General features: G+C 40.7%; 4 protein-coding genes across 4 annotated transcripts; all 4 read right to left on the bottom strand.

Moving 5' to 3' along the window:
* Nucleotides 1–958: 958 nt before the first annotated feature.
* LOC137004470 (ATP-dependent RNA helicase DDX42-like) lies at nucleotides 959–5,514 on the bottom strand (the record flags this gene model as incomplete). Its single annotated transcript, XM_067364830.1, has 11 exons — nucleotides 959–1,542; nucleotides 1,724–1,828; nucleotides 1,993–2,103; nucleotides 2,217–2,443; nucleotides 2,557–2,833; nucleotides 2,915–3,012; nucleotides 3,125–3,274; nucleotides 4,724–4,733; nucleotides 4,793–4,921; nucleotides 5,103–5,279; nucleotides 5,386–5,514. Coding segments are annotated over 11 exons (1,983 nt in total), but the record flags the coding sequence as incomplete, so codon positions are not given.
* Nucleotides 5,515–8,664: 3,150 nt separating this feature from the next.
* Nucleotides 8,665–10,503, bottom strand: LOC137011755 (zona pellucida sperm-binding protein 3-like). The gene is made up of 8 exons (XM_067374888.1): nucleotides 9,940–10,503; nucleotides 9,748–9,869; nucleotides 9,558–9,661; nucleotides 9,309–9,486; nucleotides 9,126–9,243; nucleotides 8,964–9,049; nucleotides 8,801–8,889; nucleotides 8,665–8,732 (listed from the first exon to the last, which is right to left on the bottom strand). The coding sequence occupies exons 1-8, from the start codon at nucleotides 10,501–10,503 to the stop codon at nucleotides 8,665–8,667; spliced, it is 1,329 nt and encodes a 442-aa protein (XP_067230989.1).
* Nucleotides 10,504–11,580: 1,077 nt separating this feature from the next.
* On the bottom strand, nucleotides 11,581–16,139 carry LOC137004477 (ATP-dependent RNA helicase DDX42-like; the record flags this gene model as incomplete). The annotated part of the gene is made up of 10 exons (XM_067364843.1): nucleotides 11,581–12,164; nucleotides 12,346–12,450; nucleotides 12,612–12,722; nucleotides 12,840–13,066; nucleotides 13,180–13,456; nucleotides 13,538–13,635; nucleotides 13,748–13,848; nucleotides 15,359–15,546; nucleotides 15,728–15,904; nucleotides 16,011–16,139. Coding segments are annotated over 10 exons (1,983 nt in total), but the record flags the coding sequence as incomplete, so codon positions are not given.
* Nucleotides 16,140–19,294: 3,155 nt separating this feature from the next.
* Nucleotides 19,295–21,133, bottom strand: LOC137011759 (zona pellucida sperm-binding protein 3-like). Its single transcript, XM_067374902.1, has 8 exons — nucleotides 20,570–21,133; nucleotides 20,378–20,499; nucleotides 20,188–20,291; nucleotides 19,939–20,116; nucleotides 19,756–19,873; nucleotides 19,594–19,679; nucleotides 19,431–19,519; nucleotides 19,295–19,362 (listed from the first exon to the last, which is right to left on the bottom strand). Exons 1-8 carry the CDS (start codon nucleotides 21,131–21,133, stop codon nucleotides 19,295–19,297), a joined length of 1,329 nt encoding a protein of 442 aa, XP_067231003.1.
* Nucleotides 21,134–21,646: the final 513 nt, after the last annotated feature.

The following is a 21,646-nucleotide window of genomic DNA, read 5'->3' on the forward strand; positions in this document are numbered from 1 at the left end:
ACTCAATCAGTATGTCACAGGTGAAAGTCATTGATTCTTTATTAATCAGAGTAAAATGAAGTACCATATACAGGCATGCTGTAATAGTAGCTTAACCAAATGATTGCTTATTTTATCAAAATGACAGACACGACAAACATCCTTTGCATCCTCCTCTTTTATTGATTCAGAAACATAGCCACATACAGAATTGTACACTACAGTATCCAAGATAATAAAGATTAGTATGTTTATAGTCAGGTTTAGATTGTAAAAAACATTCTTTGCTCACATCAACAATCTTCAAGGGACTGAAATTGAGCAGTTTAGTTCAGAACCAAAGGAATGCAAGATCAAACATTTTATTATAGATTCACTGATATGTTTTTTTCCCCATTACAACTGTTATGATTAGGTTGATCAGACTGTGTGTGTGAATTTATTGTAGACGTCATTCCTTCTTGAACTATACTATATGCTAGTCAGCACCAAAATACAATCTGAAGAGTCTACTAAAACTGAATTTAAAATATTAACAGGTATGAACAAAACACAAGCTCATAAATGGACATTTAAGAACTTAAAAAAAAAAGATGAAACATGACATAGCACACTTTAAAACACACTGCTGAGTCTTAAAGAAAATATATAGTTCACAAATATCTGTGAATCAGCACACAGTAAAGTATTCAACTACTTGAAATCAGAATATTTTTCATGTTACACAGTCAGAGTCAACATTTTCTCATCCTATTAGTCTCTTCAGAAAGAAACAACTTGTCTGCCACTGAACAAGTATCTACTTTAACACAACGCTTGGGCTCAAGATGCATTTGGTTACTCATCCTGCCAATTCACAGCTCTAAATGACTGAAACAGTCAGTCTGGGATGGATTTATTTAAACAAACAAAAAGACAAAGACACCGCTGGGGAGACTGGGTCAGCTGTGTGTTCTGATTTAAGAACAGTTGACTGCTTTTATCTTATACACTTTAATTATCCCATCTGCTTTTCTTACGTTTGGGAGGATCAGGAACTGCAAAGCTGTCCTTATGAGTCCCTGACCTTTCCCCTCCATCTCGTTCTGACCGTCCCTCTCTGTCCCTATGGCTCCCTTCACCGTTTCGGCTATCGCCATGACGATCTCTGTCACTGTAGCGGTCCCTTTCCCCGTAGCGATCACGGTCTACCCCACTATGCCTATCACCATGACGATAATGACTATCTCCATGACGACCCCTGTCGTCAGCATTCCTATCGCTACGGGACCCCTCTTTTGAAGAAGAGCTAGAGTAAGAGTCTGAAACTGAGCTCAGGGAGCCCGCGCTACTGAAGCCACTCATTTTGGTGCCTGAGCTGAGGGCAGGGGGCGGCGCCATGGAGGAAAATGAGGAAGAGGACGTTGGCGAGTAGGGCAGGTGGGGTCTGTCAGGCCCCTCAGGTGCTCCTGAAGGCAAAGAGCTTAGACTTCCTGCACTGGTCCACCCAGAAGAGCTGCTGGACTTTGTGGTAAGTTTAGGTGGAACACCAGATGCCGCCACAAAGTGGTTTTTATACTGAGCCTGAAGGAATGCAAGATCATGTTTAACAAACTCCATAGAATGATACATCCAACAATATCTATACTGAAAAACATGATGGCAAAGAAAAATGGTATACTGAAAAAATGGTATACTGATACTTGATATACTGAAAAATGGTGGCAAAGAGTGTTTTTTTGTTTGTTTGTTTTGTTTGTTTTACCTGAAATGCTTGCTTCAGGGCAGACATACGGTCTCCCATGGCTCCAGTTGAGGGTTTGTAGGCCTCATAGTTACCAAGAGCAGCACCGCCACTACTACTGCGCTCCTGATGTAAGATGTAACAATAAATGCATTAACAATGAATTAGCTCTGGTTCCTGCTTGTAATTGCAAACACAGGAATAACTAGGCCCTATGGAAAATCATGGGGGGGGGGGGGTTGAAATGATAAATATTTTTTAAATAAATTACATAATATTGTCAAACTAACAGTAGATTCAGATCCAAGGCCAGGTCTCTCCCTGTAACCCAGGCCTCCACCTCCAATATTTATCTTCTTCCCTTTCCCACCCTTAAAGCGGGATTTCCTGAACCAGGGATTCTAAAGAAGAAGGAAAGGAAAAGAAAAAAAAAAAGTAAATGCAAAGTTAGTGAAAAAAAGCAATGAAACATGCACTATGAAAAATGTATATTGTGCACAGGATGTTGTTTTACCTGCATTGCCAGGTCCATCAGGTCCTTTGAAACACTCTGATTGGCTCCCTCTAAATTGCGAACCAGGTCACCAGCAAATGAAGTGTCTTTAGTGGTGAGCAGGGTGTAAGCTACACCTTTCTCTCCTGCACGACCTGTTCTACCAATTCGATGTGTGTGTGTGTCAATGTCTCGTGCTACGTCGTAGTTCACGACTGTACGGATAGATGGAATATCCAACCCGCGAGCTGAGAAATGAAAGAGAAAATTAATTTGAATGAAAACATATTTATAATAAAGGGAAAAAGTACACAAATTGAAAATAGTTCCCTGAACAGATGCAGAAATAAGTAACACTAACCAGCAACATCAGTAGCTACCAATATGGGCAGATTCTTCTTCTTAAAGTCAGCAATTACTTTGTTCCTCTCACTCTGATCCATATCTCCATGGAGCAGTCCCAGGCTATAACCTTCCTGATTCAAATTTGTAGCCAGCTCCTCGCAGTTAGCCTTTTTAGTGACAAAGACCAGCACTGAGCCAGCGGAGGTAAACTCCACCAGCCTGCGCGTCAGCCAACCCCACTTCTCTTTCCCAGACAGCAGTACCTCCACTATCTGAGTGACATCTTCATTAGCCTGGGAGGATCAGAAAACAAGTTTAAACAGACTTATTCAAATACTAAGCACAAATTCTTGTATAAGAAACAAGGGCCGCACCTCTCCTATGTCACCCTGCACAACACGGATGGGGTCGATCAAAATATCTCGTGCCAGCTTTTCAATTTTCTTCCGAAATGTTGCACTGAATAAGAGAGCTGTGAGAGATCAGAGGTCAAGAAAAGCTTGTGAGTACTGGATGGAGTCAAGCTGAAATCTAATAGAAATGCTTTAAGGCAGCACAATAATATGAATATGAAAGACACTTACTCTGTCGATCAGGTCTGACGTGGCTGGCAATGGATCTCACTTGGTATTCTGTATAATGCAGATTCAATTTAAGACAAGGCAGCTCAATTGTACTTTTGTTTCTTAAAAGGAATAGTTCAGCCCAAAATGCCAAAATTCTATCATTATTTACTCACCCTCATTGTAACAGCACAATCAAAAAAAAAAACATCTAAAACTGCTAAGGAGCTGAGTGCAGGAATATCTTCTGTGACACACTAATCCTTGCATGATGTTTTATTTTGAACAGCTTTGCGCAGTCAACAAAAATGCCCTCCATATGTGAATAAGCCTAAATTAAACCTGTTTACCATATAAGTGATCATGTCTCTTAAAGGGATAGTTCACCCAAAAATGAAAATTTGATGTTTATCTGCTTACCCCCAGGGCATCCAAGATGTAGATGACTTTTTTCTTCAGTCGAACGCAAATTATGATTTTTAACTCCAATCGCTGCCGTCTGTCAGTCAAATAATAGCAGTGATTTGGAACTTGAACAATAAAAGTTGAAAAAACTTCCATAGACAAATCCAAATTAAACCCTGCGGCTCGTGACGGCACATTGATGTCCTAAGACACGAAACGATCGGTTTGTGCGAGAAATCGAACATTATTTATATAATGTTTTACTTCTAATACACCACTATGTCCAACTTCGTTCAGCTTCCGGCTACTGAGGTCTGATCGCGCTCTGACAACGGAAGTGATGTCTCACGCTCATTGAAGTATATGGGCGAGACATCACTTCCGTCATCACAACGCGTTTTTTGACTTCACTAACAGGAAGCTGAACGAAGTTGGACATAGTGGTGTATTAGAGGTAAAAATTATATAAATAATGTTCGGTTTCTCGCACAAACCGATCGTTTCGTGTATTAAGACATCAGTTTTTTCGACTTTTATTGTTCAAGTTCCCAATCACTGCTATTATTTGACTGACAGACGGCAGCGGTTGCAGTTAAAAATCATAATTTGCGTTCGACTGAAGAAAAAAAGTCATCTACATCTTGGATGCCCTGGGGGTAAGCAGATAAACATCAAATTTTCATTTTTGGGTGAACTATCCCTTTAAGTAGACTGAATTAAACAGTCTTTGTGGACAGTTTGAAGCTTTTTTTGGTGTAATATACTGTTATGAGCAGAAGTTATTTATTCATTCATCCCATCCTGTTGTCCTGTGTTTTTTTTTCTCTCTGTGTATGTGCCTGCATGTTTGTATTACAGATGGGCGTGGCTTGTGATAACCTGTTGGAGGCTGCGATTGGTTCTCCTCCTCACCTGATCTGAATATAAAGACCGCCCCAAACACACTGAAGAGGCCATCATTGTGCCATCGTGTCGTTGATCGTAACCTATCTCATCATTGCTTCGTATCGTTTGTTAGTCTAGAGTGTCGTGCCAGAGAGATTGATTGTGAGTGATTATTTGGAGTCTGTATTTGTGAGTGTGACTGACTGTAGTATTTTGTTTGTTGTTATTTCTTGTTTATTCAAATCACGCCTGTTTGACTACCGATTACTGGATTCTGATACTGCTTTGTAAAATCTTCATACAATATATTAATATGAAAAAAAGACAAACCAAGAAACACCTCTCATAAACAGAAACAAGTTGAATGGGGTTGTGTATCGAAAGATGAGATTTTCTTACTGGGGTGCAGACAGCAATTTCAGCCCCTTCCTGTAGAGCTTTGGCTTGTTCCCACATGCTGCCGCCTCCATACACTGCCACTGAGCGGAGGCCATATACCTTCCCGAAGCGCTTGCATTCGGCATGGATCTGAACCGCAAAATAAGCATTGCAAAATCCCAAAATTCAATACAAAAACTTGATTCATGACCAAGATTTCTTCGTAAGAAAAACATATTTAATTCTTTTGCTCAGTAATTATTTTTCATCTCCTTCCTCATTCATCTCGTACACCTTCCCCTAACATGAAGGAGCTTTCTTTCTCACTGACCTGTTGACACAGCTCTCTGGTGGGGCAGACAATCACAGCAATGGGTCCTTCTCCCGGCTCCAGCTCCTTCTGGTCCATGATGTGCACCAGCATTGGCCAAATAAAAGCTACCGTCTTTCCGCTGCCGGTTTTGGCAATGCCAATCATGTCTCTACCACTCAAAGATATGGGAACACCCTAGTGTAACAACACACACATTATTGTAGAAACAAACCTAAAATGACTACTTTGATGACAGCATAAACCAACAAAGGGTAATTTGTGGGTGGGTTTGACAGCTCACCTGGCACTGGATGGGTGTGGGTTGAGTGTACTCGGATTTACGGATCTGGTGCATAAGCTGTTCATCAAATCCAAAGTGGGCAAAACTGGTAGCTGGCTTAGGAGGGGCTGCACCTGAAACCTGTTCATTTTGGAATATGTTTTAATGTTAGTTGAAAAAAAGGGAATGATCATTTGTGTATGTACTTGTGTGTGCTGCTATTGACCTTCAGGTTGAGCTTCTGTCTCAGTTCCACCACTCCAGCCCCAGTCAGACTGCTGAGTTCCTCATGCTCAATATAGAAGTTCTTCTCAAAGGGAGGATAGTCGATCTACAGACAGAAGAGAGGTAAAAAGTCATTGTTTACACCTCATACTTTTCTTTTAAAAGAACATAAAGGGGCTTTTTTATTTGAAAAATCAAATAACCTACAATGACCTTGCTCATTAATAGAGAACTGCAGGAAGGAATACGAAAACCTGGAAACAAGTTAGCATTTTTTTTTTTTAATTCCAGTTTGATTGTTCCAAAATCAGTGTGTTTTTTAAATTAATTTTTGTTAAAGGAACACTCCACTTTTTTGAAAATAGGCTCATTTTCCAACTCCTTAAACAGTTGAGTTTTACAGTTTTCGAATCCATTCAGCCGATATCCGTGTCTGTCGGTACCACTTTTAGCATAGCTTAGCATAGTTCATTGAATCTGATTACACCAATAGCATCTCGCTCAAAAATGCCCAAAGAGTTTCGATATTTTTCCTATTTAAAACTTGACTTTGCTGCCGTACCATGGGTGCAGCAGGTGCAATATTACGCAGTGTCTCTCACAAATGTCTCCAAGCAGGGGGTCAAAGGCGCTGCATAATATCATTGTACCTGCGGCACACATGGTACGGCAGCAAAGTTGAGAATGAGTGTACTGTTCCTAGCCATATCAGCCTAGAAAATCGCAACTTTTCATTTTCCGTCAGTCTTCGTACACAATGTAACTACAGAAGAGTCAAGTTTTAAATAGGAAAAATACTGAAACTCTTTGGTCATTTTTGAGCGGGATGCTAGTGGTCTAATCAGATTCAATGAACTATGCTAAAAGTGGTACCACCTGACCCGGAGATCGGCTGAAGAGTTTTACTGTTTTCAAACCCAAACTGTTTAACTATAGGGAAAAATGAGCCTATTTTCTAAAAAAGTGGAGTGTTCCTTTAAATGCCTGAAATGAGGTTTTATTCTGTGACATAAAATACATCAGCAATAACCCCTTGTTATTTTTAAAGCTTATACTTGTCTTGAAAATGGTGGTTGCTATCAAGTGGCAAAAAAGAGACTATTTCTGCAATAATCTAAAAGCTAATGAAAAAAATCTTAAATTGCTTTTGGTTAAGGGAACAAGGGTGATGCAAACTTCCAGCCTACAAAATTACATCATTCCAACAACTACTGTAGGGAGATGCAGTAACAATACCTCTGAGTGATCTATAGGGGGCAGGGGCAAGATAATCTTTTTGGTAGTAGGAGCAATGGGATTCCCATCGCTGTCGTAATCCACTACTTCCTCCTCTTTTTATGACAACGATTACATATCGCATCCCTTGCAGGGTATCGCTGCAGATTGTGGCCATTTGTGTCTCCGCATCTTGTACACAATGTCCGCTTTCTAGGTCTTACCTGAGGTGATTTCCTTGCCAGCTGTCCATATTGTAGCCTCACTTGTTTTAATTTCACATTACTGTTCTGTTTAGTCTGCACACTATCCAGCTGTTCTTCACCCTTGAAGTTTGACTTGAGCAGTTCTTGTTTTTTATTTGTTCACTCTGTCAAACTCGAACAACAGCCTTCTCAAGACAATTCAGGGTCAAGTTGCAACTGTTCCGACAGCCTCTTGTCTGTCAGACCCACAAGTCTATCTCTTACCATCTCATCATGCAGATCTCCATATCCACAGTGCATAGACAATTTTAATATCAGTCTCAGGTAATAGTAAGGTACATGTCAAAATGTTTCTGCTCACTTATGCAACTATATTTTAACCATCACTTTTATAAAATCAAGTGAAATTTACTCAAATATTGATTTTGAATCAATTTGAATTATATCAATAAATAATTAATTTAAAGACATGCATTGTACATGATGTTTGCAAACACAGCACATAACTATAATTCCCATGTCTAAAAAACACACTCTCCTCTGTAAAAACAAAAAAAGATTTAAGTTTTGTATGAATCAGAACATGAAATCAAAGGTGTTGGTAATAATTGTAACTCAAATGACATTTGAAAAGTAGTCCTGTCTGAATAGTGATATGTCACGGTTCAATTTCAAATGTGTGAAGTTATTTGCGGTTCAATATTTCTATAAGTTCATCAAAAAAATGGGTAAACAGGTTTGTATTGCCATCTTAGTGAGGAAATTGCATAGACTTCCATTGATTTTATATCAGGTCAATGATATTTTCTATCATCTAACCCAACCCCTACTCCTAAACCTACCCAGCACAGAAACATAACCATCACTAGATGAAAACATATTTTGGCTGATTTAGAAGCCTTTTAAAATAGTGTGGACCAGCAATGTCCTCACTAGTGGGTTGTGAAAGTATTCCTCAATAAGTGAGGACATTTGGTCCTCACAAGTAGTCAAAACAAGTACAGAGAGGGACACAGACAACAATAAATCACAGCCATGTGATAAGCTTTGTGTTCATTGGAGGCCTAAGTTATAAAAAAAAAAAAAAAAAAAAGCCATAAATTTGTTGCCAAGGAGTAAATCAAATTCTAGAGCATGTGTTTTTCAGGCAATCCATAATAGCTGACTTCCTGTTGAGCTGGTGTATAACTTAGAGCATGAAAGTTGTTGTTAGGCCCAATGAGGTCTGTGTACCAAGTTCCATTCAAATACATGCAAGCATGTTTGATATATAACCCCTGCCACACCCAGGTCATCCTTTGCAGCCTCCTAATGGCCACAGACTCCAACATGTGCCAATTTCCAAGAGTTTGAGCACGTTAAGGCTCCCAAAAACGCCAGGATGACATGGGGAGGAAAAAAAGCCCAGTGTCTTGGGCCCTAAAAACAACTCCAGTAAGCATATGACAGCCATTGAAATGCTGTTTAGTGTTGTCACAGGCCAGGCAAAACTTCGTCACACTAGCCAGTAGTAAAGGGCTTGCGGTATCTGAACAGCAGTGAAGCCACAAACTGGATAGAAATTAAGCAAAGTGTTTGTGTAAGTAAAGACAAAATCACAAGCCTATTAAGACCACTTTTTATTAAGTCACCAAAAGTCACATGGCATTTCCAGTTATTTTTGGCCGTAGCCATATTCCTTCACATTGATGGGGCCAACAGATGCCTTTTCCCATTGTAGACCTGAGGAACAAGAGAGTAGTGAGAACCAAAGTGGTGCATGACAACAAGTTATCAGAGTTAGTCCATACCTGTAAGCAGCTGATCACTTGCACTTCTGATGCCACAAGTGGAGTCACAGCAGCCACACACCTGGTCAGAATCATCTGCGGACACCCAACTGACAAGACAAACCCTCAATTAAAAATTTACAACTGCCAATTTACCTGTACACTGATCTAGTGGGCAACATACCCATTAGGAGAGAATGAACAAGCTTTCTGTTCGGGTGCTGTCGGAGCGGATGCTGCAGCCACCTTCACAATGCAAGTAATGTAGACCTGCAGAGACAAATTGTTTGTGCACCATGCTAGCAATTCATACAAGGATCTGCACAACTACAACATACAGACATACCAGTCCACTGTCCAATTGCTGGAACCTGAACGAATCCAGCTGAAACCGGAGCTTGTCAATTTGAGTCCGGGGCATAAAGTGAGACCTGGAGCCTGTGAGCTTAGCATCAACTAGGCACCTGGGGACAAAACACAGTTAGACATCCTACAACACTTCTGGTGGGAAACATGTTGCACAGTTTACCCATTATTCTCAATGAAGGAGTATCTGGGGACAGAAGTGACATCAGGGGCTGCAGTAGCCACACAGCTGTCCACAAACACACGGACAGGAACATGGTTGTACACATGCACTGATGCTTCAAGATTTATGAGGTCACCCAGGAAGTACTGGTTAGAAGGCCTCTCAAGAGTCCAGTCATCTGCAGAGAAAGAGTCTTAGCACAGGTTCAAATGCACAGGCATGATACAAACCGGTTTGGATTACACCAACCAGTCATGAGCTTGAGGGACAGGACAAAGACTTCCTCTGCAACTTTAGTTGAGGCATATGGGATCCAAGTGGGCATCAAGGCATTGCTGCTCACATTATGCATTCTGTAAGAGTTAAACAATCAGTCATCTTATGTCCATAAATGGTGGGATTAGCACATCCAGTGAGCCTGAATTAAACTAGTCCTCACCTTGGATAGTGACACTCAATACCAACCACCGCACCACTGCTCCTGACAATAGGAACACCATAGGAAGCCTCTTGTGGGGTGTAGATTAGGTTAAATGTATAGACAAGCTCATCCTCAGTCACCTAAAAAGAACAAACATCACTCACAGGGACAGTTCAAAATACCTATGATAACATCAAAATAGAGCCCTACTGTTGATGTGCTGCTACATCCATGCAGTTCAGATTCAAAAATGAGCACTTGAGCAGAAGGATCCTCTCCAGTTGCAGCACAGCCTCCCAGTGTAAAAGCAGAGGACAACAGTGGACGCCCCGTCCCAAAGAAGTCCTCCTTCACTTCCACATATACTGAATTCTCTCCACACTGAGCCGCTACACTGTTGGGAGGGATAGGATGCGGCAGCTCGAAGGGAATGTCTGGCTGCCGTGGTTCCTCTGGTAGACTTGGAAAGCTCCACATCAGTTTTGCCACTGGACCCTGCAACAGCTCTTTTGACTGAACACCCAGAAGATCTTGAGAAGGGTTTCCAAAGTTGGTCATGGCTGGTGTTTGAACAGGAAACCTTTGTGGTGCAAATACAGGATTATTGGGAACCAAAGACTTCCTAGAATCAGCTTGTTGAAAAACTTGAGCTAATGCCCTTGGCCTAAGCTTGGTTGGACTCAGATTGTGTGCTGCTCTTGCTCTCCATTGTCCTTCAGAAAATCCAAGTGCAAGAACAAACACCAATCCAAATCCAACCTGCCAAAACCCCATTATTGCTAAGCTTGTTTCAATGATACATTAGGGTGCTGCCATTCATATTTATACAGATGTAAATCAGCATGGCTCCACCTCACTCCACAAGCATGTTTTGTCTTTGCACCTGCCAATTTACTCAATCAGTATGTCACAGGTGAAAGTCATTGATTCTTTATTAATCAGAGTAAAATGAAGTACCATATACAGGCATGCTGTAATAGTAGCTTAACCAAATGATTGCTTATTTTATCAAAATGACAGACACGACAAACATCCTTTGCATCCTCCTCTTTTATTGATTCAGAAACATAGCCACATACAGAATTGTACACTACAGTATCCAAGATAATAAAGATTAGTATGTTTATAGTCAGGTTTAGATTGTAAAAAACATTCTTTGCTCACATCAACAATCTTCAAGGGACTGAAATTGAGCAGTTTAGTTCAGAACCAAAGGAATGCAAGATCAAACATTTTATTATAGATTCACTGATATGTTTTTTTCCCCATTACAACTGTTATGATTAGGTTGATCAGACTGTGTGTGTGAATTTATTGTAGACGTCATTCCTTCTTGAACTATACTATATGCTAGTCAGCACCAAAATACAATCTGAAGAGTCTACTAAAACTGAATTTAAAATATTAACAGGTATGAACAAAACACAAGCTCATTAATGGACATTTAAGAACTTAAAAAAAAAAGATGAAACATGACATAGCACACTTTAAAACACACTGCTGAGTCTTAAAGAAAATATATAGTTCACAAATATCTGTGAATCAGCACACAGTAAAGTATTCAACTACTTGAAATCAGAATATTTTTCATGTTACACAGTCAGAGTCAACATTTTCTCATCCTATTAGTCTCTTCAGAAAGAAACAACTTGTCTGCCACTGAACAAGTATCTACTTTAACACAACGCTTGGGCTCAAGATGCATTTGGTTACTCATCCTGCCAATTCACAGCTCTAAATGACTGAAACAGTCAGTCTGGGATGGATTTATTTAAACAAACAAAAAGACAAAGACACCGCTGGGGAGACTGGGTCAGCTGTGTGTTCTGATTTAAGAACAGTTGACTGCTTTTATCTTATACACTTTAATTATCCCATCTGCTTTTCTTACGTTTGGGAGGATCAGGAACTGCAAAGCTGTCCTTATGAGTCCCTGACCTTTCCCCTCCATCTCGTTCTGACCGTCCCTCTCTGTCCCTATGGCTCCCTTCACCGTTTCGGCTATCGCCATGACGATCTCTGTCACTGTAGCGGTCCCTTTCCCCGTAGCGATCACGGTCTACCCCACTATGCCTATCACCATGACGATAATGACTATCTCCATGACGACCCCTGTCGTCAGCATTCCTATCGCTACGGGACCCCTCTTTTGAAGAAGAGCTAGAGTAAGAGTCTGAAACTGAGCTCAGGGAGCCCGCGCTACTGAAGCCACTCATTTTGGTGCCTGAGCTGAGGGCAGGGGGCGGCGCCATGGAGGAAAATGAGGAAGAGGACGTTGGCGAGTAGGGCAGGTGGGGTCTGTCAGGCCCCTCAGGTGCTCCTGAAGGCAAAGAGCTTAGACTTCCTGCACTGGTCCACCCAGAAGAGCTGCTGGACTTTGTGGTAAGTTTAGGTGGAACACCAGATGCCGCCACAAAGTGGTTTTTATACTGAGCCTGAAGGAATGCAAGATCATGTTTAACAAACTCCATAGAATGATACATCCAACAATATCTATACTGAAAAACATGATGGCAAAGAAAAATGGTATACTGAAAAAATGGTATACTGATACTTGATATACTGAAAAATGGTGGCAAAGAGTGTTTTTTTGTTTGTTTGTTTTGTTTGTTTTACCTGAAATGCTTGCTTCAGGGCAGACATACGGTCTCCCATGGCTCCAGTTGAGGGTTTGTAGGCCTCATAGTTACCAAGAGCAGCACCGCCACTACTACTGCGCTCCTGATGTAAGATGTAACAATAAATGCATTAACAATGAATTAGCTCTGGTTCCTGCTTGTAATTGCAAACACAGGAATAACTAGGCCCTATGGAAAATCATGGGGGGGGGGTTGAAATGATAAATATTTTTTAAATAAATTACATAATATTGTCAAACTAACAGTAGATTCAGATCCAAGGCCAGGTCTCTCCCTGTAACCCAGGCCTCCACCTCCAATATTTATCTTCTTCCCTTTCCCACCCTTAAAGCGGGATTTCCTGAACCAGGGATTCTAAAGAAGAAGGAAAGGAAAAAAAAAAAAAAAAAAAAGTAAATGCAAAGTTAGTGAAAAAAAGCAATGAAACATGCACTATGAAAAATGTATATTGTGCACAGGATGTTGTTTTACCTGCATTGCCAGGTCCATCAGGTCCTTTGAAACACTCTGATTGGCTCCCTCTAAATTGCGAACCAGGTCACCAGCAAATGAAGTGTCTTTAGTGGTGAGCAGGGTGTAAGCTACACCTTTCTCTCCTGCACGACCTGTTCTACCAATTCGATGTGTGTGTGTGTCAATGTCTCGTGCTACGTCGTAGTTCACGACTGTACGGATAGATGGAATATCCAACCCGCGAGCTGAGAAATGAAAGAGAAAATTAATTTGAATGAAAACATATTTATAATAAAGGGAAAAAGTACACAAATTGAAAATAGTTCCCTGAACAGATGCAGAAATAAGTAACACTAACCAGCAACATCAGTAGCTACCAATATGGGCAGATTCTTCTTCTTAAAGTCAGCAATTACTTTGTTCCTCTCACTCTGATCCATATCTCCATGGAGCAGTCCCAGGCTATAACCTTCCTGATTCAAATTTGTAGCCAGCTCCTCGCAGTTAGCCTTTTTAGTGACAAAGACCAGCACTGAGCCAGCGGAGGTAAACTCCACCAGCCTGCGCGTCAGCCAACCCCACTTCTCTTTCCCAGACAGCAGTACCTCCACTATCTGAGTGACATCTTCATTAGCCTGGGAGGATCAGAAAACAAGTTTAAACAGACTTATTCAAATACTAAGCACAAATTCTTGTATAAGAAACAAGGGCCGCACCTCTCCTATGTCACCCTGCACAACACGGATGGGGTCGATCAAAATATCTCGTGCCAGCTTTTCAATTTTCTTCCGAAATGTTGCACTGAATAAGAGAGCTGTGAGAGATCAGAGGTCAAGAAAAGCTTGTGAGTACTGGATGGAGTCAAGCTGAAATCTAATAGAAATGCTTTAAGGCAGCACAATAATATGAATATGAAAGACACTTACTCTGTCGATCAGGTCTGACGTGGCTGGCAATGGATCTCACTTGGTATTCTGTATAATGCAGATTCAATTTAAGACAAGGCAGCTCAATTGTACTTTTGTTTCTTAAAAGGAATAGTTCAGCCCAAAATGCCAAAATTCTATCATTATTTACTCACCCTCATTGTAACAGCACAATCAAAAAAAAAACATCTAAAACTGCTAAGGAGCTGAGTGCAGGAATATCTTCTGTGACACACTAATCCTTGCATGATGTTTTATTTTGAACAGCTTTGCGCAGTCAACAAAAATGCCCTCCATATGTGAATAAGCCTAAATTAAACCTGTTTACCATATAAGTGATCATGTCTCTTAAAGGGATAGTTCACCCAAAAATGAAAATTTGATGTTTATCTGCTTACCCCCAGGGCATCCAAGATGTAGATGACTTTTTTTCTTCAGTCGAACGCAAATTATGATTTTTAACTCCAATCGCTGCCGTCTGTCAGTCAAATAATAGCAGTGATTTGGAACTTGAACAATAAAAGTTGAAAAAACTTCCATAGACAAATCCAAATTAAACCCTGCGGCTCGTGACGGCACATTGATGTCCTAAGACACGAAACGATCGGTTTGTGCGAGAAATCGAACATTATTTATATAATGTTTTACTTCTAATACACCACTATGTCCAACTTCGTTCAGCTTCCGGCTACTGAGGTCTGATCGCGCTCTGACAACGGAAGTGATGTCTCACGCTCATTGAAGTATATGGGCGAGACATCACTTCCGTCATCACAACGCGTTTTTTGACTTCACTAACAGGAAGCTGAACGAAGTTGGACATAGTGGTGTATTAGAGGTAAAAATTATATAAATAATGTTCGGTTTCTCGCACAAACCGATCGTTTCGTGTATTAAGACATCAGTTTTTTCGACTTTTATTGTTCAAGTTCCCAATCACTGCTATTATTTGACTGACAGACGGCAGCGGTTGCAGTTAAAAATCATAATTTGCGTTCGACTGAAGAAAAAAAGTCATCTACATCTTGGATGCCCTGGGGGTAAGCAGATAAACATCAAATTTTCATTTTTGGGTGAACTATCCCTTTAAGTAGACTGAATTAAACAGTCTTTGTGGACAGTTTGAAGCTTTTTTTGGTGTAATATACTGTTATGAGCAGAAGTTATTTATTCATTCATCCCATCCTGTTGTCCTGTGTTTTTTTTTTTCTCTCTGTGTATGTGCCTGCATGTTTGTATTACAGATGGGCGTGGCTTGTGATAACCTGTTGGAGGCTGCGATTGGTTCTCCTCCTCACCTGATCTGAATATAAAGACCGCCCCAAACACACTGAAGAGGCCATCATTGTGCCATCGTGTCGTTGATCGTAACCTATCTCATCATTGCTTCGTATCGTTTGTTAGTCTAGAGTGTCGTGCCAGAGAGATTGATTGTGAGTGATTATTTGGAGTCTGTATTTGTGAGTGTGACTGACTGTAGTATTTTGTTTGTTGTTATTTCTTGTTTATTCAAATCACGCCTGTTTGACTACCGATTACTGGATTCTGATACTGCTTTGTAAAATCTTCATACAATATATTAATATGAAAAAAAGACAAACCAAGAAACACCTCTCATAAACAGAAACAAGTTGAATGGGGTTGTGTATCGAAAGATGAGATTTTCTTACTGGGGTGCAGACAGCAATTTCAGCCCCTTCCTGTAGAGCTTTGGCTTGTTCCCACATGCTGCCGCCTCCATACACTGCCACTGAGCGGAGGCCATATACCTTCCCGAAGCGCTTGCATTCGGCATGGATCTGAACCGCAAAATAAGCATTGCAAAATCCCAAAATTCAATACAAAAACTTGATTCATGACCAAGATTTCTTCGTAAGAAAAACATATTTAATTCTTTTGCTCAGTAATTATTTTTCATCTCCTTCCTCATTCATCTCGTACACCTTCCCCTAACATGAAGGAGCTTTCTTTCTCACTGACCTGTTGACACAGCTCTCTGGTGGGGCAGACAATCACAGCAATGGGTCCTTCTCCCGGCTCCAGCTCCTTCTGGTCCATGATGTGCACCAGCATTGGCCAAATAAAAGCTACCGTCTTTCCGCTGCCGGTTTTGGCAATGCCAATCATGTCTCTACCACTCAAAGATATGGGAACACCCTAGTGTAACAACACACACATTATTGTAGAAACAAACCTAAAATGACTACTTTGATGACAGCATAAACCAACAAAGGGTAATTTGTGGGTGGGTTTGACAGCTCACCTGGCACTGGATGGGTGTGGGTTGAGTGTACTCGGATTTACGGATCTGGTGCATAAGCTGTTCATCAAATCCAAAGTGGGCAAAACTGGTAGCTGGCTTAGGAGGGGCTGCACCTGAAACCTGTTCATTTTGGAATATGTTTTAATGTTAGTTGAAAAAAAGGGAATGATCATTTGTGTATGTACTTGTGTGTGCTGCTATTGACCTTCAGGTTGAGCTTCTGTCTCAGTTCCACCACTCCAGCCCCAGTCAGACTGCTGAGTTCCTCATGCTCAATATAGAAGTTCTTCTCAAAGGGAGGATAGTCGATCTACAGACAGAAGAGAGGTAAAAAGTCATTGTTTACACCTCATACTTTTCTTTTAAAAGAACATAAAGGGGCTTTTTTATTTGAAAAATCAAATAACCTACAATGACCTTGCTCATTAATAGAGAACTGCAGGAAGGAATACGAAAACCTGGAAACAAGTTAGCATTTTTTTTTTTAATTCCAGTTTGATTGTTCCAAAATCAGTGTGTTTTTTAAATTAATTTTTGTTAAAGGAACACTCCACTTTTTTTGAAAATAGGCTCATTTTCCAACTCCTTAAACAGTTGAGTTTTACAGTTTTCGAATCCATTCAGCCGATATCCGTGTCTGTCGGTACCACTTTTAGCATAGCTTAGCATAGTTCATTGAATCTGATTACACCAATAGCATCTCGCTCAAAAATGCCCAAAGAGTTTCGATATTTTTCCTATTTAAAACTTGACTTTGCTGCCGTACCATGGGTGCAGCAGGTGCAATATTACGCAGTGTCTCTCACAAATGTCTCCAAGCAGGGGGTCAAAGGCGCTGCATAATATCATTGTACCTGCGGCACACATGGTACGGCAGCAAAGTTGAGAATGAGTGTACTGTTCCTAGCCATATCAGCCTAGAAAATCGCAACTTTTCATTTTCCGTCAGTCTTCGTACACAATGTAACTACAGAAGAGTCAAGTTTTAAATAGGAAAAATACTGAAACTCTTTGGTCATTTTTGAGCGGGATGCTAGTGGTCTAATCAGATTCAATGAACTATGCTAAAAGTGGTACCACCTGACCCGGAGATCGGCTGAAGAGTTTTACTGTTTTCAAACCCAAACTGTTTAACTATAGGGAAAAATGAGCCTATTTTCTAAAAAAGTGGAGTGTTCCTTTAAATGCCTGAAATGAGGTTTTATTCTGTGACATAAAATACATCAGCAATAACCCCTTGTTATTTTTAAAGCTTATACTTGTCTTGAAAATGGTGGTTGCTATCAAGTGGCAAAAAAGAGACTATTTCTGCAATAATCTAAAAGCTAATGAAAAAAATCTTAAATTGCTTTTGGTTAAGGGAACAAGGGTGATGCAAACTTCCAGCCTACAAAATTACATCATTCCAACAACTACTGTAGGGAGATGCAGTAACAATACCTCTGAGTGATCTATAGGGGGCAGGGGCAAGATAATCTTTTTGGTAGTAGGAGCAATGGGATTCCCATCGCTGTCGTAATCCACTACTTCCTCCTCTTTTTATGACAACGATTACATATCGCATCCCTTGCAGGGTATCGCTGCAGATTGTGGCCATTTGTGTCTCCGCATCTTGTACACAATGTCCGCTTTCTAGGTCTTACCTGAGGTGATTTCCTTGCCAGCTGTCCATATTGTAGCCTCACTTGTTTTAATTTCACATTACTGTTCTGTTTAGTCTGCACACTATCCAGCTGTTCTTCACCCTTGAAGTTTGACTTGAGCAGTTCTTGTTTTTTATTTGTTCACTCTGTCAAACTCGAACAACAGCCTTCTCAAGACAATTCAGGGTCAAGTTGCAACTGTTCCGACAGCCTCTTGTCTGTCAGACCCACAAGTCTATCTCTTACCATCTCATCATGCAGATCTCCATATCCACAGTGCATAGACAATTTTAATATCAGTCTCAGGTAATAGTAAGGTACATGTCAAAATGTTTCTGCTCACTTATGCAACTATATTTTAACCATCACTTTTATAAAATCAAGTGAAATTTACTCAAATATTGATTTTGAATCAATTTGAATTATATCAATAAATAATTAATTTAAAGACATGCATTGTACATGATGTTTGCAAACACAGCACATAACTATAATTCCCATGTCTAAAAAACACACTCTCCTCTGTAAAAACAAAAAAAGATTTAAGTTTTGTATGAATCAGAACATGAAATCAAAGGTGTTGGTAATAATTGTAACTCAAATGACATTTGAAAAGTAGTCCTGTCTGAATAGTGATATGTCACGGTTCAATTTCAAATGTGTGAAGTTATTTGCGGTTCAATATTTCTATAAGTTCATCAAAAAAATGGGTAAACAGGTTTGTATTGCCATCTTAGTGAGGAAATTGCATAGACTTCCATTGATTTTATATCAGGTCAATGATATTTTCTATCATCTAACCCAACCCCTACTCCTAAACCTACCCAGCACAGAAACATAACCATCACTAGATGAAAACATATTTTGGCTGATTTAGAAGCCTTTTAAAATAGTGTGGACCAGCAATGTCCTCACTAGTGGGTTGTGAAAGTATTCCTCAATAAGTGAGGACATTTGGTCCTCACAAGTAGTCAAAACAAGTACAGAGAGGGACACAGACAACAATAAATCACAGCCATGTGATAAGCTTTGTGTTCATTGGAGGCCTAAGTTATAAAAAAAAAAAAAAAAAAAAAGCCATAAATTTGTTGCCAAGGAGTAAATCAAATTCTAGAGCATGTGTTTTTCAGGCAATCCATAATAGCTGACTTCCTGTTGAGCTGGTGTATAACTTAGAGCATGAAAGTTGTTGTTAGGCCCAATGAGGTCTGTGTACCAAGTTCCATTCAAATACATGCAAGCATGTTTGATATATAAACCCCCCCTGCCACACCCAGGTCATCCTTTGCAGCCTCCTATTGGCCACAGACTCCAACATGTGCCAATTTCCAAGAGTTTGAGCACGTTAAGGCTCCCAAAAACGCCAGGATGACATGGGGAGGAAAAAAAGCCCAGTGTCTTGGGCCCTAAAAACAACTCCAGTAAGCATATGACAGCCATTGAAATGCTGTTTAGTGTTGTCACAGGCCAGGCAAAACTTCGTCACACTAGCCAGTAGTAAAGGGCTTGCGGTATCTGAACAGCAGTGAAGCCACAAACTGGATAGAAATTAAGCAAAGTGTTTGTGTAAGTAAAGACAAAATCACAAGCCTATTAAGACCACTTTTTATTAAGTCACCAAAAGTCACATGGCATTTCCAGTTATTTTTGGCCGTAGCCATATTCCTTCACATTGATGGGGCCAACAGATGCCTTTTCCCATTGTAGACCTGAGGAACAAGAGAGTAGTGAGAACCAAAGTGGTGCATGACAACAAGTTATCAGAGTTAGTCCATACCTGTAAGCAGCTGATCACTTGCACTTCTGATGCCACAAGTGGAGTCACAGCAGCCACACACCTGGTCAGAATCATCTGCGGACACCCAACTGACAAGACAAACCCTCAATTAAAAATTTACAACTGCCAATTTACCTGTACACTGATCTAGTGGGCAACATACCCATTAGGAGAGAATGAACAAGCTTTCTGTTCGGGTGCTGTCGGAGCGGATGCTGCAGCCACCTTCACAATGCAAGTAATGTAGACCTGCAGAGACAAATTGTTTGTGCACCATGCTAGCAATTCATACAAGGATCTGCACAACTACAACATACAGACATACCAGTCCACTGTCCAATTGCTGGAACCTGAACGAATCCAGCTGAAACCGGAGCTTGTCAATTTGAGTCCGGGGCATAAAGTGAGACCTGGAGCCTGTGAGCTTAGCATCAACTAGGCACCTGGGGACAAAACACAGTTAGACATCCTACAACACTTCTGGTGGGAAACATGTTGCACAGTTTACCCATTATTCTCAATGAAGGAGTATCTGGGGACAGAAGTGACATCAGGGGCTGCAGTAGCCACACAGCTGTCCACAAACACACGGACAGGAACATGGTTGTACACATGCACTGATGCTTCAAGATTTATGAGGTCACCCAGGAAGTACTGGTTAGAAGGCCTCTCAAGAGTCCAGTCATCTGCAGAGAAAGAGTCTTAGCACAGGTTCAAATGCACAGGCATGATACAAACCGGTTTGGATTACACCAACCAGTCATGAGCTTGAGGGACAGGACAAAGACTTCCTCTGCAACTTTAGTTGAGGCATATGGGATCCAAGTGGGCATCAAGGCATTGCTGCTCACATTATGCATTCTGTAAGAGTTAAACAAGCAGTCATCTTATGTCCATAAATGGTGGGATTAGCACATCCAGTGAGCCTGAATTAAACTAGTCCTCACCTTGGATAGTGACACTCAATACCAACCACCGCACCACTGCTCCTGACAATAGGAACACCATAGGAAGCCTCTTGTGGGGTGTAGATTAGGTTAAATGTATAGACAAGCTCATCCTCAGTCACCTAAAAAGAACAAACATCACTCACAGGGACAGTTCAAAATACCTATGATAACATCAAAATAGAGCCCTACTGTTGATGTGCTGCTACATCCATGCAGTTCAGACTCAAAAATGAGCACTTGAGCAGAAGGATCCTCTCCAGTTGCAGCACAGCCTCCCAGTGTAAAAGCAGAGGACAACAGTGGACGCCCCGTCCCAAAGAAGTCCTCCTTCACTTCCACATATACTGAATTCTCTCCACACTGAGCCGCTACACTGTTGGGAGGGATAGGATGCGGCAGCTCGAAGGGAATGTCTGGCTGCCGTGGTTCCTCTGGTAGACTTGGAAAGCTCCACATCAGTTTTGCCACTGGACCCTGCAACAGCTCTTTTGACTGAACACCCAGAAGATCTTGAGAAGGGTTTCCAAAGTTGGTCATGGCTGGTGTTTGAACAGGAAACCTTTGTGGTGCAAATACAGGATTATTGGGAACCAAAGACTTCCTAGAATCAGCTTGTTGAAAAACTTGAGCTAATGCCCTTGGCCTAAGCTTGGTTGGACTCAGATTGTGTGCTGCTCTTGCTCTCCATTGTCCTTCAGAAAATCCAAGTGCAAGAACAAACACCAATCCAAATCCAACCTGCCAAAACCCCATTATTGCTAAGCTTGTTTCAATGATACATTAGGGTGCTGCCATTCATATTTATACAGATGTAAATCAGCATGGCTCCACCTCACTCCACAAGCATGTTTTGTCTTTGCACCTGCCAATTTACTCAATCAGTATGTCACAGGTGAAAGTCATTGATTCTTTATTAATCAGAGTAAAATGAAGTACCATATACAGGCATGCTGTAATAGTAGCTTAACCAAATGATTGCTTATTTTATCAAAATGACAGACACGACAAACATCCTTTGCATCCTCCTCTTTTATTGATTCAGAAACATAGCCACATACAGAATTGTACACTACAGTATCCAAGATAATAAAGATTAGTATGTTTATAGTCAGGTTTAGATTGTAAAAAACATTCTTTGCTCACATCAACAATCTTCAAGGGACTGAAATTGAGCAGTTTAGTTCAGAACCAAAGGAATGCAAGATCAAACATTTTATTATAGATTCACTGATATGTTTTTTTCCCCATTACAACTGTTATGATTAG

The sequence above is a fragment of the Chanodichthys erythropterus genome, chromosome 3 (genome assembly GCF_024489055.1).
Source record: "Chanodichthys erythropterus isolate Z2021 chromosome 3, ASM2448905v1, whole genome shotgun sequence".
Taxonomy (NCBI): domain Eukaryota; kingdom Metazoa; phylum Chordata; class Actinopteri; order Cypriniformes; family Xenocyprididae; genus Chanodichthys; species Chanodichthys erythropterus.

Coding starts and splice junctions, on each gene's coding strand:
- LOC137011759 (XM_067374902.1), bottom strand. CDS start 21,133: ATGGGGTTTTGGCAGGTTGGATTTGGATTGGTGTTTGTTCTTGCACTT. Junction 20,500..20,569: donor GATGTAGCAGCACATCAACA/GTAGGGCTCTAT, acceptor TGTTCTTTTTAG/GTGACTGAGGATGAGCTTGT. Junction 19,363..19,430: donor AAGTGATCAGCTGCTTACAG/GTATGGACTAAC, acceptor CTTGTTCCTCAG/GTCTACAATGGGAAAAGGCA.
- LOC137011755 (XM_067374888.1), bottom strand. CDS start 10,503: ATGGGGTTTTGGCAGGTTGGATTTGGATTGGTGTTTGTTCTTGCACTT. Junction 9,244..9,308: donor TCCTTCATTGAGAATAATGG/GTAAACTGTGCA, acceptor TTTTGTCCCCAG/GTGCCTAGTTGATGCTAAGC. Junction 9,050..9,125: donor AGCAATTGGACAGTGGACTG/GTATGTCTGTAT, acceptor TTGTCTCTGCAG/GTCTACATTACTTGCATTGT.